At 37.5% G+C, this 15150-nt stretch overlaps 1 protein-coding gene across 1 annotated transcript in view; it reads left to right on the top strand.

Moving 5' to 3' along the window:
• DNAH11 (dynein axonemal heavy chain 11) overlaps window positions 1-15150 on the top strand; it is a 156700-nt gene that overhangs the window by 119752 nt on the left and 21798 nt on the right. The window contains 11 exon segments of the mRNA XM_042802166.1: window positions 541-663; window positions 7912-7930; window positions 7932-8117; window positions 9435-9538; window positions 9540-9597; window positions 10086-10228; window positions 10854-11022; window positions 12900-12965; window positions 12967-13027; window positions 13578-13773; window positions 14715-14857. Coding sequence (XP_042658100.1) covers window positions 541-663; window positions 7912-7930; window positions 7932-8117; window positions 9435-9538; window positions 9540-9597; window positions 10086-10228; window positions 10854-11022; window positions 12900-12965; window positions 12967-13027; window positions 13578-13773; window positions 14715-14857 — 1268 coding nt within the window.

The raw sequence follows: 15150 nt of genomic DNA, 5'->3' as shown, positions 1-15150 counted from the left end.
TTTTCATTCATACCCTGTAGTATCCTTCTGTGTGAAGCTATATTTTCTGTTTACTTATCCTTCCACTATTATCTACGCTCTTCTCAGTGCCTGATGAAATGGAGTTCTCCCAAGTCATTCAGATTCTAACCCTTCACGAAAGTGTTTATCATTTAGATGAGGATATATCAAAAGCTATAACACAAAAATGTAAAATTAAAAGAATAACAAAAGCTAAAATATATATGTGCTCCCCCAACTTCACTATGTCAATTCCAGTGTCTTTAGTGTGGGGCTATATCCTCATATTTCCTTATAAGAAAAGCCCTAGCAATATATATTTTTGTTTAATATGAGGACTAGCAAGAGCATAGGTAGAAAGATGTTGAATTCAAAACTGTCGAACTCTTAACCATTGGGAAATTCTTTGTGAACAGTTTTGCATGGTTTAACCATGATATTTTAGAAAATCTTCTCCAATTCTATTCTGTAAAAGAAATAGTTCTAAAACCATCATTTATCTAATATTTGAGGGCTTATTTTTTTATTTTTCATGTTAAGTTTTCTGAAGACCACTGAAAGAGCTTTGGCTTGTGGAGAGACTGTACTAATCAAAAACATGGATGAATCTATTGATCTCATACTTGATCCCCTGCGTGGAAGACATACTGTTAAAAATGGAAAGTAAGTATACTTGAGTAATCAGAATTTTGCTATGATAACTGGATCTATATTGCTTTGATTGCCACATTTTGCTTACTACTTCATCACCCTTCGTGAAGTTACTTAATTCTTTTTAAAATGCAATGGATAAAAACTGATGATGAGTGGGTATTAAAATGTTCGTATATGCATCTGATTAGGTAACAAAATTCTCTTCTCAGTTCACAAATTGGACTTGAAATACGGTATAGACATGTGTGAGTTTCTCAACCCAATGTGAAAATCTTTACTTTTTTTACTTCAAAAAAGGAACGAAACAAGGAGGGGTGGGGATAGCGTTTTGGGTTGTTGTTAAACCCCAAAAGCTTGTGTGGTGATAGTTTGTTCTCCTCTCACAGACATTTGAACCTGCTATTTGTATGTTTGCGGAGTGTTGAGTAATTGTGTATAAAAATATTTTTTTTGTTGTCTGTTTGTTTGTTTGGGAGTTTCCACAGCAGGCATATATTATAATGTGGCTCAAAATAAAAGAAAATACTGCATTTTCATGTTAGGCATCTATAGCAAAGGGGAGAGCATTGGAAATTACAGGTTAGATTTGGATTTAACAGTGTAGGGTTTTCCAGCTGCAGTATCAGCTTAAGAAAACCACTTTGCAGTGTGTTGTCATAACTGTTTGTTGGGCCATCCCATGAAACAAATCAATGAACTTGTTTAAAAAGAAAATAAAATTTTTAAAAGGGTAAGGCTAACGAGGGAAAACTGATATGGTACAACATGGGGTAGAAATAAGCAAGACAGAGATGAGGACTCTTTACATCATTACATGATTGCAACGTCCCGTGCATCAAACCAGTCCAGTTGATAGTGTTTACAGATCCACTGAGGCCAATGTAGTGGGGGTGTTACTGTATTTTCGTTACTGTCTTTTCAGTTTTACCCAGAAACCTAGTCTGCCACCACCAAAACTCACATGCCCTATTTCTCATGTGAGTGCTCCAAATACTTGAGTACAGGGACTTTTCTGACCTCTCTCACCTAATGAAAGGGCTACAGCTCTGTCAGCTGTGTGAGCTCCACCCCTGAGGTCTGTAGCTGGTCATTCCAGTAGGAGATTGAAATTCAAACTGCGTAACACAAGGCTGAGTTAATATGTTCTCCCTGTTCTGAAACGGCAGTGGCAGGAGTGGTAGTTAGTACAAGGGAGGTAACCTTATGTTCTGACTTTTTGTAGAGGATGTCTGTGAATCTTTCATTCCCATGCCCCCTTTTTCCCTAGATTTTGAAAAATTATTGTCAAATTCAGAAAGTACTCAAAAATATTTCCTAAGATCTAATTGAGATATCTTTAAACGCACATTTGCAGAATGATAACAGCAAAAATAAAGGAGCTTGTACTTTGTGCAAGAGAATTTCAGTCTGTTATGTCTTCCATCACTTTTCATGAAAACTTCCAACGTGGCTGTGGAGTCTTCAGTGCGGCTGTCAACCGAAAGAATAACGTTAATTTGCAGTGGCATGAGAGTAAACTCAGTAAAGCTCATTAAATGTTTCACCTGGTCAACTGAAATGCCATATTATTGTCTCTGCTTAAATGTGGATTTATTTTTAAGCCCAAATGTGTTCCTTTCTTCTATTCCTGTTTTCAAACAACACGTCAACAAGCTAGATTTTTCATGTTGAAGAATATGTTGTTTATTCTCATAAAATAGTCAGAGATACCCCTGAAGCGTTTCTTCATGGGTTTCAAATGTTACTCAAAGAGTGTTTAGAGTGCTTGCACAGTTTCAGGTTATTAAAAGAGAAAATATGAAAGAAAGGTTAAATAAAAATGGTATCTAGTTTTGGACAAATTACCCAAGGTCTTTCTCCCTCCTTCCCTCCATATTTCAGGCATTGGTGCATGCACAGTAAATCTAAGCAATACATAAGCTTAAATCTGCTTGCATACACAAAGCTCCTGGAGGATGCACTCTTGTCTTACACTGTGAGATCCTGAAATGATTCCTCTTCGTTACATTTTTCTGCAGTGGTATTTGAAGTACTTTAGAGTAGAACCATATAGCTTGCTTTTTAGAATCTGTAGTGAAGAAACTGTACTGAGAATTATACTGGTCTAAAAGAGAGGTCAGAAATTGCACATGGATGTAAAACAATAGAAAGAAATTGGATTGAAAAGGACAAGGGTCACAGCAATATAGTTTTGCATTTATTTAGCAAAGGTTTCCATGTAGCACAGCATAACTCTACACACAGTCACAAATGCAAATATATGAAGCTATTCACATATATGTTCTTCTGGTGAATATTTTATGCAGTGTTGCACGACCTAGCATTCTGTGGCTCACTGAAGATGTGGCAAGTCTCCTTTGTGGGGCACTGGTAATATATATTCCCCTTTATTACCAAATAAGCAGAGTTTCCGTAATTCTGCGTTGATTTCTGTTATTTGTTTATTTTAGTAGTTGTGTCAGGTGCTTTGAATTTTTTTTTCCTAATAAAGAAAGACTAGAAAGATATTTGTGATAGATATGGTGTAGTCCAGCAGTTGAAGTTCATTAATAATTGGAATGTTGCAGAGTATGAAGTAATGAATACTAATTACTCCTTTCATGTCTGACAGCACCCTGTGGACCAATACATCAGCCCAGACTTTAATTTGGTTCTAGTAATGGTTTCATCAATAGTACATTAATTCTGTGTTTGAAAAGATATACAGTTGAACCTGACCCACACAGTAGATACCACTGTCATAAAATGGCCACATACTGACAACAACTGGATAATTACAAATAATTAAATCCACTGAGCTTCAGACAATCCTAATTTTAAGTAAAATATATCTTATCATATCAATCGACAGAAAGCATAGCAAGGGAAATTTATCAACTTGTACTCCTTCCAAAGCAAATTTACTAGCCTACATATTAGAGAACTTGCTGATCTGTGAAGCAGCTTCATAAAAGTATCTCTCCCGTTTCTTGTTTACCAAGATTGTTCTTGTGTTGGACTCTTGAATATTCTGTAACACCAGCTTCTGGTATTGTTTCTGAATGAAGCCTGCAAAATAAAGTCTCAGTTTCAAGGAACTTCATATATGTATAAATTTATATTTTCCTCAAAACATGTGTGATTATAGGGTGAACTACAGGCATTTGTTATCTCTGCAAATCAGACTTCTTGCTTAAGTATATATTAGTATATATTTAGAAGTCTAACAATTTTAGGTGTTCAAGTTTGGATATTTTTTTAATTTTAATTTTGGAGATCCAAACCTGCTCAGTGGGTCTTAGTACACTTTACATTGTGACATTATGTTCAAAATGGCTTCAAAATGCTAAGATTTTTATTAAAATATTCTCAGATGTTTTCTTTAAGAAGAGGGAGAAAAGAGAATAAAATAATTTCCAAAAAATATCTGTTGTATTGCATAGCTTTATGTAAGCATGAAAGGCACAAGAAAAAAACAGTAAGTAAAATTCGGGTGCAACTTATTAGCAATGTGTGCAAAAATTATTCAAAATGCATGTACTTAGATTTTCTGGAGCAAGTAAATCAAGTCATAAAAGTAAACAGATGCCAATTCTATATGGTGTTGGGTTTTGTCCCTTGCCTGCTATAAGAGGAGTGATGCCACTGAATAGGTTTGGTATGGATAAGCTTTAATATTTGAGTTTTATCTGTGTGTTTCCTATCCTGTCTTCCCAGCACCACTGTTTTGGAGATCACTGGATATGAGCATTAACTATAATAGGAACAATGTCATTTTGTCTCATAGGAGAGAAGATAGAGGAATAAATTCATTGTTCATAAGGCCCCTGTTTGCATTCACGTGAGCTGTTACACCTGCTCAAATCCTTTGCACATTCACAAAGCAGTAATCATGTCTCCTCAGTTGCAAGATTAGGTTATTACAAGATTCTTTAAGATGTCTTGAAATTTGATTTATGTGCAAATGTAGCTTGTATGAACAAGTTTCCATTCTTATGAAGCATGACTATTATTCATGAAACAGCAAGACAATTCACTCAGTTTCTCCACAGGGAGAAGCTTTCCTTGCCTTGAACGTTTTGCCAGCTGTGCAACTTTAAGGCAGTTCTTTCCCCACTGAACATAGTTTGACCAACTTGCACAGTTTGACTACTGAGATTGCTTAGTAACAGCTCCATTCTGCACTTGTTTTCACCTGATTTATTCAACTTCATTCTCTGCATTACTTGTTGGCGTTTGCAAGTCGGTTCCAGAAGCTTTTAATTTTTATCAGCGGGAACTGAAAGAAGGCTCCTTCAGAAAATGTGCTTATCCCTCTTTCTCCACACTGAAAAATATTGTTTCCCTTTCCTTTCCTGTCCAAGAATTTATCACTTCTTTTCATTCTTGCTGAGCTGATCCAAAACGTTTAGCTACAGGAAGCGATCCTACTTTCTGCCATTTAGAGTTACGGCATGTTTTGGAGAACATCTGCCCTGGAAAGTACTCTTTTTAATTTTGAGTTGCATGAAAGTTTATGCTAAGAAAAGTTTTTACATAAACACTTGAGCCATTTCACAATATGAAGTCATGCTCCTATACTCAAGATTTTTTTTGCCTTCATGAGATCCTATATTTGAAACACTTGGGCATTGTTTCCTTAGGTAACACGTATGCAAGGGAAAAGCAGGTCTTTGTGACAATAGGTGAAATTTTGACAGATCAGATCAGAAGTTGCACTATTCCTAGGCTTCTCATAGCTGAGACTTTAGTGCTCGTGTTAGCTTTTGAAATTTATTTGTTTTTATACTTGCTTTTGCTAAAAATCAGTTATTCCTCAAATTGCATACAGGAATTTTAAAGTGCTTTGAGAATCCCTTTTGAATTCCTTAATCGACTTTATTTCAAGATCTACAAAAATTTAAACAGAAAAAAACTAGTGGAGAACAATCTCTCTTTAATTTACTTGTATGTTCTTCAGTAACAGGGAGCTGGAGCTCACATGAAAGATGCTCTGTCTGTTCCTGGGTAGAATGGTGCATTAATTCAGTCTGCTCTAGTGCTAGTGGAATAGGAGATGGTGAAGGAAGAATTACCAAAACTAGAACTTGTCTTTAGTAATTTCTTTGGCAACCATTTTTTTATATGCCTTCTATCATGGACGTCCATAAATAGTGCCTATATCTGCTACATTTCTTCAGCATCCAGAATTAACCTCTAAACAGATACATTTCATTGAATAAAAATAAGCAACTCTACTGGGTTTCCCCACCTCTGTGTTTATCGTTGTTACTTATACTCCTTGAACCGTGTGAGAGCAATAACAAAACATTTATTTTTCCCAGATCTGTAATTAACAGAAAACCTAGAACAGCTGCAGTAATAAAACCCACTGAGTCATTATGTAGGTTTTGCCTTTCATAGGTGATAATCACAGAAATTGGTAATTTATTGCTGCTGTGAATTGAGAACCCATAAAGTTAGTACTTGAATCCAGAACTCTGACGCTTAGTATATCAACACACAGACCTTCTGACATGGAGTGTGACTCCCATAACAGAGGTTTTTCCACTGACAAAACAAACTGGAAAAGTTGTCTTATGTCAGATCTCTGTTTCTCTCTTGTCTCTGTGTGTCTGTACTGAAAGTGAAGCAAAATTGTGCTCTCTCTGTCAAGCTCTACTGTTTTGTACCCTCCAGCTGTAGCCAGTTTTGAAGGCTGTGGAGAGATCACAGTATCAGAATCGAAATCCATGTTGCAGAACTGGAAGGTGAATTCATGTCCACCTAAGAAAGGTTGTATTATCTGAAAGACATGACTGTATGGCTAAATTATTTCACTATTATACAAGCGTAAGCCAGGAAAACTAATCTCCAGTAGTTTGCGTGCATGGCAGTCGTATGAAACATACACGTCTGATGTTGAATTTTGTAGAGTCATTGGTTTCCTAGCACTAGACATACTAGGTTATTTTTAGGAATTCACTTGCAGTGTATCACAAGTGACTGTCTTTTCTTTCTGATACTTGGTGAAATGCAGAAATGCTTCCAGCACACCGTTTCATTTAGCCTACGCCTTCTGGCTAAGGGGATGTCAGAAGCAGGCAAGGCTTCTAAGAGCTGAAATTTATGTCCCTGACTCTGGCAATGCCCTGTGATACCCTAGAAAGAAAGTGATGTTAAAATTTGTATAGAAGGTACTTGTTTTATTCATGGTCTGATGTGGCTTTCATTAATTAGATTTTAAGCGTTTAGCATCTATACTACTGCAATCACTTTGAAGATTTATTTGGCTTAACATATATCAACTTGAATTTTGTGAAAAGAGTTTGTGTCTACCTATGTTCCACTGTATAAATGTTCTACTGACTTCTCTAGTGTCTAGGTGATGGCTGAAGATTGACATACTGTGCAAGTAGATGACACAAAGTTGTGGCACCTACTCACGCCAGACCAGACGCAGAGCACACACTGTAGTCTATAAGCAGTCTTTCTGGTATTTTTTGGTGCTGTGCCATAGAAGTAGGAAGGTGAACTTTATGTTGCCTCACTGCTGGGCTCCAAAATGGTACTTTGGCAGTAGTAGTGATGCTGAGTGGGACAGGCTGGCACCTCTCGTTGAAGACAGGGGGTCAAGAAATTATATCTTTTGAGTAAGGGATCTTACTCAGTGAATAAAAGGTGAACCTAGTATCGCTTATTCTTTCACCCAGCAAATGATGGATTTGGAGGAAAACATTTAGTAGGTTGCCTTTAAAAATTACTTTTGTTACTTCCGTCACCAACCCTTCTCTCTCCTCTGGTCACTATCAGTTTGTTATAGATATATGCATCAGCTTAGTTTTTTATGATTTACTGCTAAGCTATTTCAAAAGATGGAAAAGTGAGCTATATTTAAGGAAATTATTGCTCATCTCATTAGTAACAGGTATAATAACAACTCTTGTTTCATTAAGGGTTGTTTGAAAACTTTTCTAAGTTTGTGGTAAGTAACGAAGATGGGCATATACCCCTAAGCCACAGACTCCAGTACAGCAGTGAATAATCTACTGGTGCCTGCTGTATATGCAAATGAAACTATGCCAATTAAGAAATGCTCTGTGTATTCTTCATATAATTTTGGTGTGCTCAATCATTCTTTCTTTTTTTTTTTCTTAAGCTGCAGGCACCTAAAGTTTGCTTTGTATCCATTTGCTATGCTGCCAAGATCACGCAGTCCTCATCTTTTGCAGTCTAAGATATTACGTGTTTTTTTAATTCTGTGAAATCCCCGTTCTTCTGCATTTTAGTCCTGCTCAGATATATCAAGATTAAAGACAAAGGAATGTGAATTCAACAAGAATCTCCATCACATCCTTCACACTGAACTGGCTGCCCCTCACTACAAGCCAGAACTGCAGGCTCAGACCACCCTCATTAATTTCACTGTCACCAGGGACAGGCTGGAGGACCAGCTGTTGGCTGAGGTTGTTAATGCTGAGAGGCCAGACTTAGAAAAAAGTGAGGTAAAGACTATCTTTTGATCAGTCAGTTGCCCCTTCTGAGATTTTAAGGCTAGCATAAATGTGTCTGTTTTAATCTGCTGTACAGTAATTGTTAGTAACCCATATATTAGAAAGATTTTAAGGGTCAGATTCTGCAAAGTGTAGAAAGTACTTCTGCTGATTTGCTCAAATCTGTGCTCCCAGAGGGCTGGTCTTGACCTAAAGCTCTGCTAGAAATTAAATTTATTGTGATCTTATTCCCATACTTCTCTCTACTGCTTGGTTTGCTCTGTGCATTGCATTTAATTTACAGTGCAGGATTAAAGCCCTCCGCAGTGCTTTATGCTTCAGTGATCTTGAGCCAATAAGTGTGAATAAGATTTCATGCCAGTCCATAAGAGGATATGATGGCACTGTTAGGACCTGGGGCATTTGGTTAATGAATCATAATTTATTCCTGTAGAGATGCAGTTCTGTGGCTGTCACAGTCATACTAGTGTATAGTAACTTCTAAAGAGAAACACTTTTATAGCTAGTTGTAGAAAGGACTTTGAGCAGACTGTGATCTATGAGCTAAAAAATGAAAAAAATACTTAGGGGTGTGAAATTAATAATAAGAATACTTCCTGTTCCTCTAGTGTGTCTTTCCAGTTATCTCATGTAATTTACTAACTACATCCAGAAAGTTTTGCTGCCCCTCTTTGAGGTACTGCTGCTTCACGCAAGGGCAAACTGGGTCAGAGAGTTTAATTACCCCTTGAAGAGTGAAAGCTGTATACTTGGGAACACAGTCTGCAAACAGCTGGCCATTTTCCTCTGCATCTGCACATTGTTCCACGTGGGGCTGTATGCTTACAGTGCCTGTATCTCCTAGGGTTTTTTGGTGCAAGGGTCAGATTCTGGTGGAGCGCTCCCCATAAGACTAGTCAAGCTGTTCCACTGTCAGAAGGTCAGTCCAGCAGCACGGACTACGACCGTGCTTTCCCACACCCCTTGTTGCCAAAGTGGAGTTCTCCAGCCTTGTGCTACTGTTGGTTTTCTCAGCTGGCATGTAGATTGCCACTTGTCATCTCTGGCAAGATCCCAGTCCTTTTCTGTAGTCTGAGGAAGGAGGCCAGGAGAGAGATAAAGTTCTGGTCCATGGTGGTCTTGACCTTCTCACTTCGGGTATCCCAGAACCCCTGTTCTAGTATAATGCAACAGAAGATAAACTGTTTCTTTCAGAAATTAAATTAAAACAGTTGATGTAATTAAACAGAAAATATAGCTCACAAATGCTATAAACCAGTATTTCTTGCTGTGGTTGTTTAAATACAGTGTTTTCATCCCCTCTGCTAGTCAGTCCTGGCCAAGCAGTGGAACCGTTTCAAGACTGAGCCCAGGCAGCTGGAGGATGACATGCTGCTCAGCCTGTCAGCTGCTCAGGGCAGTTTCTTAGATGACTGAACTTGTAGAGAAACTCATATCAACAAAGTCAACTGCAGCAGAAACATGGCACAAGGTAATAACAATTTAACTATTTTTAACAGCTTAAAGTCACCGGTAAAATATGTATTATTCATTATTTTTAGTGAAACATTTCTATGAGCTAGGAGCATTTCCTGTCTGTCCAGCAAGGGCTGTCCACCCGCATATTCTGATTCATATCTATAGTATGTAGTTGTTACATTATTTTTTTTTCCTTTTAATTTAGGTGCTTGAGCTAGTACTTGTAAAAGAAATAAGTATCAGCATGAAATATGAACAAATGTATTCATATATGATTGCCATGTTTTCACAGGTCAACAGGCATATTGCTGCAGAGAACAGTCATTCCCTAATGTTTGTCTAAGATAAGTTTGCTTACCTTAAATATTTGCTACTGTCTGAAATAGTCAGTTTTCTAGAGTATATCCATATTCTTTTTTTGTGCGGTTAGAAATGTTTTGGTAATTGTGTGGGATAATCATCATGCATTAAAAAATAATTGAGACAACTGTCATCCTATAGATAGCTGAAGCCAAAGAAAACGAAGCTCAGATTAACGTGACAAGAGAGCATTACAGACCAACACCCATAAGAGCATCCAATCTTTACTTCGTTAGTAGCAGTCTGGGCAGCATCAACCCCATCTACCAGTTTTCAATGAAGGTAAAATTTATCTTGCTGATTTGGTTTCAGAACGCAAGGAACAGAATTCTGCCTCCAGCAGTGATGCCCAATATGTTAGCAATGACTTGTACCAGATGTTTACATTTGCAGGGCTGTGTGTCTGAGAAAGGAGAACGCGATGTGATCTCCTGCTGGTCCATCACACGGTACATTCCCACAGGTGTCTCTGTCGGCTGTCTCCATTCTGATGGTATTTTCTGACTGTGCTTGCAAAGTTTGCCTTCCTTGTGTTAAGCCATCCCACAGGGTCAGGTAGGAAGAGTTTTGAGGGATTCTGTGTAAACAATTTGCTGTGGCAAATCTACCAAATGTTCTAATGCTATGAGGAAGGGAGATCACCCACTGCAAAATTACCCGCTTGCTTAAGTGAGACGTTCTGCCTGCTGAGTTAAATAAGGAAGCAGATAGAGCATTTGCTGTTGGCAGCCCTCACCCCTGTTTTGCGGAAAGCTTCCTTAAAAGCCTCTTGGCAGAAGTGCCTTGCATTTTAGACTGCTTAGGGCAGCTCTTCTGAGAAACCTACAGTCATAAACTGATTATCTTATGAGTAGAAAAGCAAAAAAGCAGAATTCAAATAAATAAAAGTAATTGTATTTATTTTCACGACTTCAATGCGGTCTTCCACAGAGCTATTAAGCAGGCTGAAAAATCAGGGCATATTCAGTGTTGTATCTCAAAGCTGACAGAAGCCGTCACATATTCAAGCTTTCTTTTCACAAGCCAAGGACTTTTTGAAAAGGATAAGCTCATTTTCTTGGCCCAAACAGCTTTTCAGGTGAGGAAAAATTTTCAGATCGGTGATGCTGATATTTACTGGGTTTGCTATTTCTTTGCTAGAAGGTGATGCCTCTGCCCAAACAGATTATCTTGTTACCTTAAGGCTGTGCATTTTCTCACACAGTGTGACTGCTGCTTCAGCATCAATAATAATTGCAGAAATTCCAAAGATGCTTTTATGTAATTCTTATAATTTAAAATGCTTCAGTGACTTCATGAAGCTACACTGAGGATAAATAGCATGACTTAGCTGCTTGTGGTTGGATAATTAGGGTTGAAATTGATGTGGTATGTAAAGTAAAAATTCAGAAAATAATATATATACATATCACATTCAGGCTGTTATTTTTCCTTTTAATTTTAGCATCTGTATGCCCTGGTAAAAAATCAGGTCTCAGTTGTTCTGGGTGGCAGGTTTTGCCCTGAAGAGCTTGCTCCAAAAGAGGTTGTATCACAGAACTAGTCAGTAACAGAGGTACACATTAAAGTAGAAACCAACAGTTTAGGAAGAAGGTAAAAAATCATAAATTGAGGAAGCTAATTTGAGGGGGGATAGAAAAACATAAATCACTCTATGCAGTGTGTAAATGAGAGTAAAAAGCAGGCATAAATGTATGGAAGAGAAAGGAGAAAAAAGGAGGGAAGAAAACTGGTGATGATCTCTCTGTGTCATGGTGCAGATCGATTTACTCTTATCACACAGGTTTCTAGCACTGTGTTGCTTAACTTTTGTCTTTTTTGTAGCAGCGGTACTGGGATTGATATTGAAGAGTGGAAATCCGTACAGCAACTAAAAAATAAGCTTAATCACAATTACAGAGTAGACGTAAACCAGAGGAAAGGTCACAATAAACTTCTGATTTATTAAATGCATTTTTAGATGGAAAGAGAGAGGGCTTTTAATGGAGGAAGAAAGATGTATTTATATCAGAAAGGACAGAGAATATATGGTATCATGGCAAAGGTGTTTCTTTTTCCCACTACATGTGGTTAAAGTGATGAAAGAACTAGGAAAAACCCTCACAGAACATGAGGAGTTTTCTTCAGTATATGTATAGCTCATATGCCAGAACTGATTCAGTGTAAAACAACCCCTGAAAAAAACCCAAACAAAAAACAAAAACAAAACCCATGCTGGATTTGCAAATTTCCCAAAGCCTTGTGAGAGCTTGCAGTCTGAAGAGAGCTTGGAACTGTGTACTATTTGTTCTTCTCTCTATCTTCTGAGACATAAAAAGGACACATAAAGTTAATTAAATGGAATTGAGAAACCTGTACTTTTTTGGTAGTGTTAGTATAAAATAATATGTGGCCAAGTTTGTCTAAGGTTAACTTCAGCGTGCAAGACTTAGATTTTTGTTTGTTCATGTTCCCACAAGCTAAAGAAAAATAACTGCTGTTGGTTAGCTCACTCCAAAATTCGGGTGAGTTTGTCTTTCAGTACATAATTTTATTATCTATATCATATTTATATATAACTTTTATTATATATATAAATTATGTTTATAAAAGCAGTTATATTATCTGCAAAAAGTTTTGACTGACAGGTTGTGTTTGGTTTCATAGTGTCTTTTTTTAACAGGTAAAGTTCAGCTCTGTGTGTGTAGGATGATTTTGAAAAAATTTGTCACACCCTTTAGTGACCAGTATCCAAGAATGTCATTCCATTTGCAATAGATTGCAAATAAATATTTTTATATATTGTTAAAACAAGATGTAAATTCTTATATCAGAGTTTCGAAAACTGCAACTGTAGCAATTCTTGTCACTTTGAGCTCCCTACTCAGTAATACATGAATACCGGGTGAATACTTTAAAGCAGAAGTTGGTCTGAAGGAAGTCTGATGACCTTTTTCAATTTTGTATGCTGTCAAGATTCTTCTAAGAAGTAAGGAGATAGAACTCTTTGAATTGGACTTCCCTCTTCAATTGAGTGCAAAGAGTTGAACACACTTACAAGACTACTGTTGACTTCTTAACTACTCAGTCATGGAGTGCCATTAGGATAGGTTGGGAAAATTGCTTTTCAATTCTAAATCTATTTCGATGTTATTTCTGGAGGCATGCTACAACTAGACAATTTCAAAGCCATACATTCCACCGTATTTTTTAGTAGAACTAGTAATGCTTTCAGAGAGGAGTTGCCTCTGCTTTTTGAGTGTATTTTCCTTAGACATCACCTACTGTGCTTTGTAAGGAAATTCTGTTTTACCATAATTTGTCTGGTCTCCTAGAAATACGATTTTGATCTTCATACCACTCCTTACTATAGTAAATGACCCACACAGGGTTTCCAGTTTTTCATATCTTGATGTTTAACAATAAGCAGAGAGTATGGCAATACTGACCAAAGTAAACTTATTAATAGTGCTATGTTTATGTGTGTGTGTGTATATATATATAATTTAGTATTTTAAAGTAAGTCATGAGTCCATTGTAATTGGTTAAATTACGGGTTTTTTGCATATCCTCATAAGTATCGGTATTTTTCTTCCTGTTTCAGTCTTGACTCAGAATGTACATAATCTGTATTTATGTCTTTGGCATGCTTCCAGGCTATGGAAGTGATTAATGTGTTCAGGGGGTTAAATAAAGATACTGAAAGATCCACCAAGAGGTGGAAGAAGTGGGTGGGCTCAGAATGTCCAGAAAAGGAAAATGTCTCCCAGGAATGGACAAACAAAAGCTCCCTTCAGAAATTAATCATACTAAGGGCACTCCATCAAGACAGAATGACGTACGCTTTTAGGTATGAAACCTGAGAGTATGTCTTTTGGGGCAAGTGTGTGTGAGGGTGGCTTGTATGTGTCAGCACGCAGAAAACTCAGATCTTAAAATGCAGTCAAACAACTTCTAAAACTGGGTGATCAACCAGAATTTGAAATCAATAACTGTGGTCCTTCAAAGCCTGTTCTTCTGGTAAAGAGTTTATAAAGAAGTAGTGTTGTGAGACATGAGCCACGACATATTTGGAGAGCTATGCTTGTGATTTCTTTTAGATTGCATATAGGTACCCTGAGGAGAGTGCTCACTAATAAATGGAAATATAGTAAGCTATGTTGTTAATAGCTAAAAGTCTATTTCTCAGTGTTAGTTCTCATTGTGGATTAGGGCTGGTAGCTAACCCCATGGGATGACAATTTTTCAGGTCTCCCTTCTTCAAAATTCTGTGATACCAAGAAAGATTCAGTTGTGGATATTTACCAGTCTTCTCCCAGGTGCTTTCCAGTTGCACTGTTCTAATCTTTTGATCCCAAGTGATGGTCTCAAAGACCCGATCTTCCACACCCCACCATCACAGCTTTAACCCATTTACATGCCTTCTGAGAATGCACGTTTTGTGTACTGGGTGTTTATTCTGCCCAACTGCCCTGGCTTTATGTGACAGTATTGCTTGCATATGATGACTTCTTGGATTCAGTTATTGAACAGGTCCTTTTCATTCAGAAATTGCTGTTTTCTGTCACATGATCCTTATCCCACAGAGAAATGGGAATGATTGTCTTCTGTCTTCCTTCACCACCTGCCTACCCTTCCTGTCCTCAGTTTACTTCCCTGACAATTTCTTTGATGAAACAAATGACTGTTAGACCATTGCTGTTGGCTGATTGGGTCTGAGAATGGTGCAGGCTTGGAGCCTGTATCAGGGAACGTTTTTGGTATTTAGTACATGTTTTCTCATATGTATAGGAACTTTGTGGGAGAAAAGCTTGGCTCAAGTTATGTGGAAAGCACAAGAATGGACTTAGCAAAATCATATGAAGAAAGCAGTCCAGCCACTCCTGTGATTTTCATTTTGTCTCTGGGAGCAGATCCACTTGAAGATATTGAGACACTAGGAATGCCTCTTATTTGCTTCTGGTGCAAGGATCACTTAGCTGTCTTCTCATTAAAGAAAGAAAAATTGAGCTTGAAAGTGAAATGGAGCATGCAGGTCTAGAAACGTAGATAAATCAATATCTGGTTATACACTTGTGTGTATGTGCCTGTACACACATACGTGTGTGGGTGTATTTTTACTAAACAGAACAAAGCCTTCTGGAATCATCTGTCACTACAGTGGAGTATGCATTACTGTGCGAAAGTTGGGCACGGTTTATTTTCAGCAGAAGATTCAAGTTCTAAA

This window comes from Tyto alba, unplaced genomic scaffold (genome assembly GCF_018691265.1).
Source record: "Tyto alba isolate M040663 unplaced genomic scaffold, T.alba_DEE_v4.0 Super-Scaffold_38, whole genome shotgun sequence".
NCBI classification, from domain to species: domain Eukaryota; kingdom Metazoa; phylum Chordata; class Aves; order Strigiformes; family Tytonidae; genus Tyto; species Tyto alba.
This window is presented reverse-complemented; position numbering and strand designations above follow the sequence as displayed.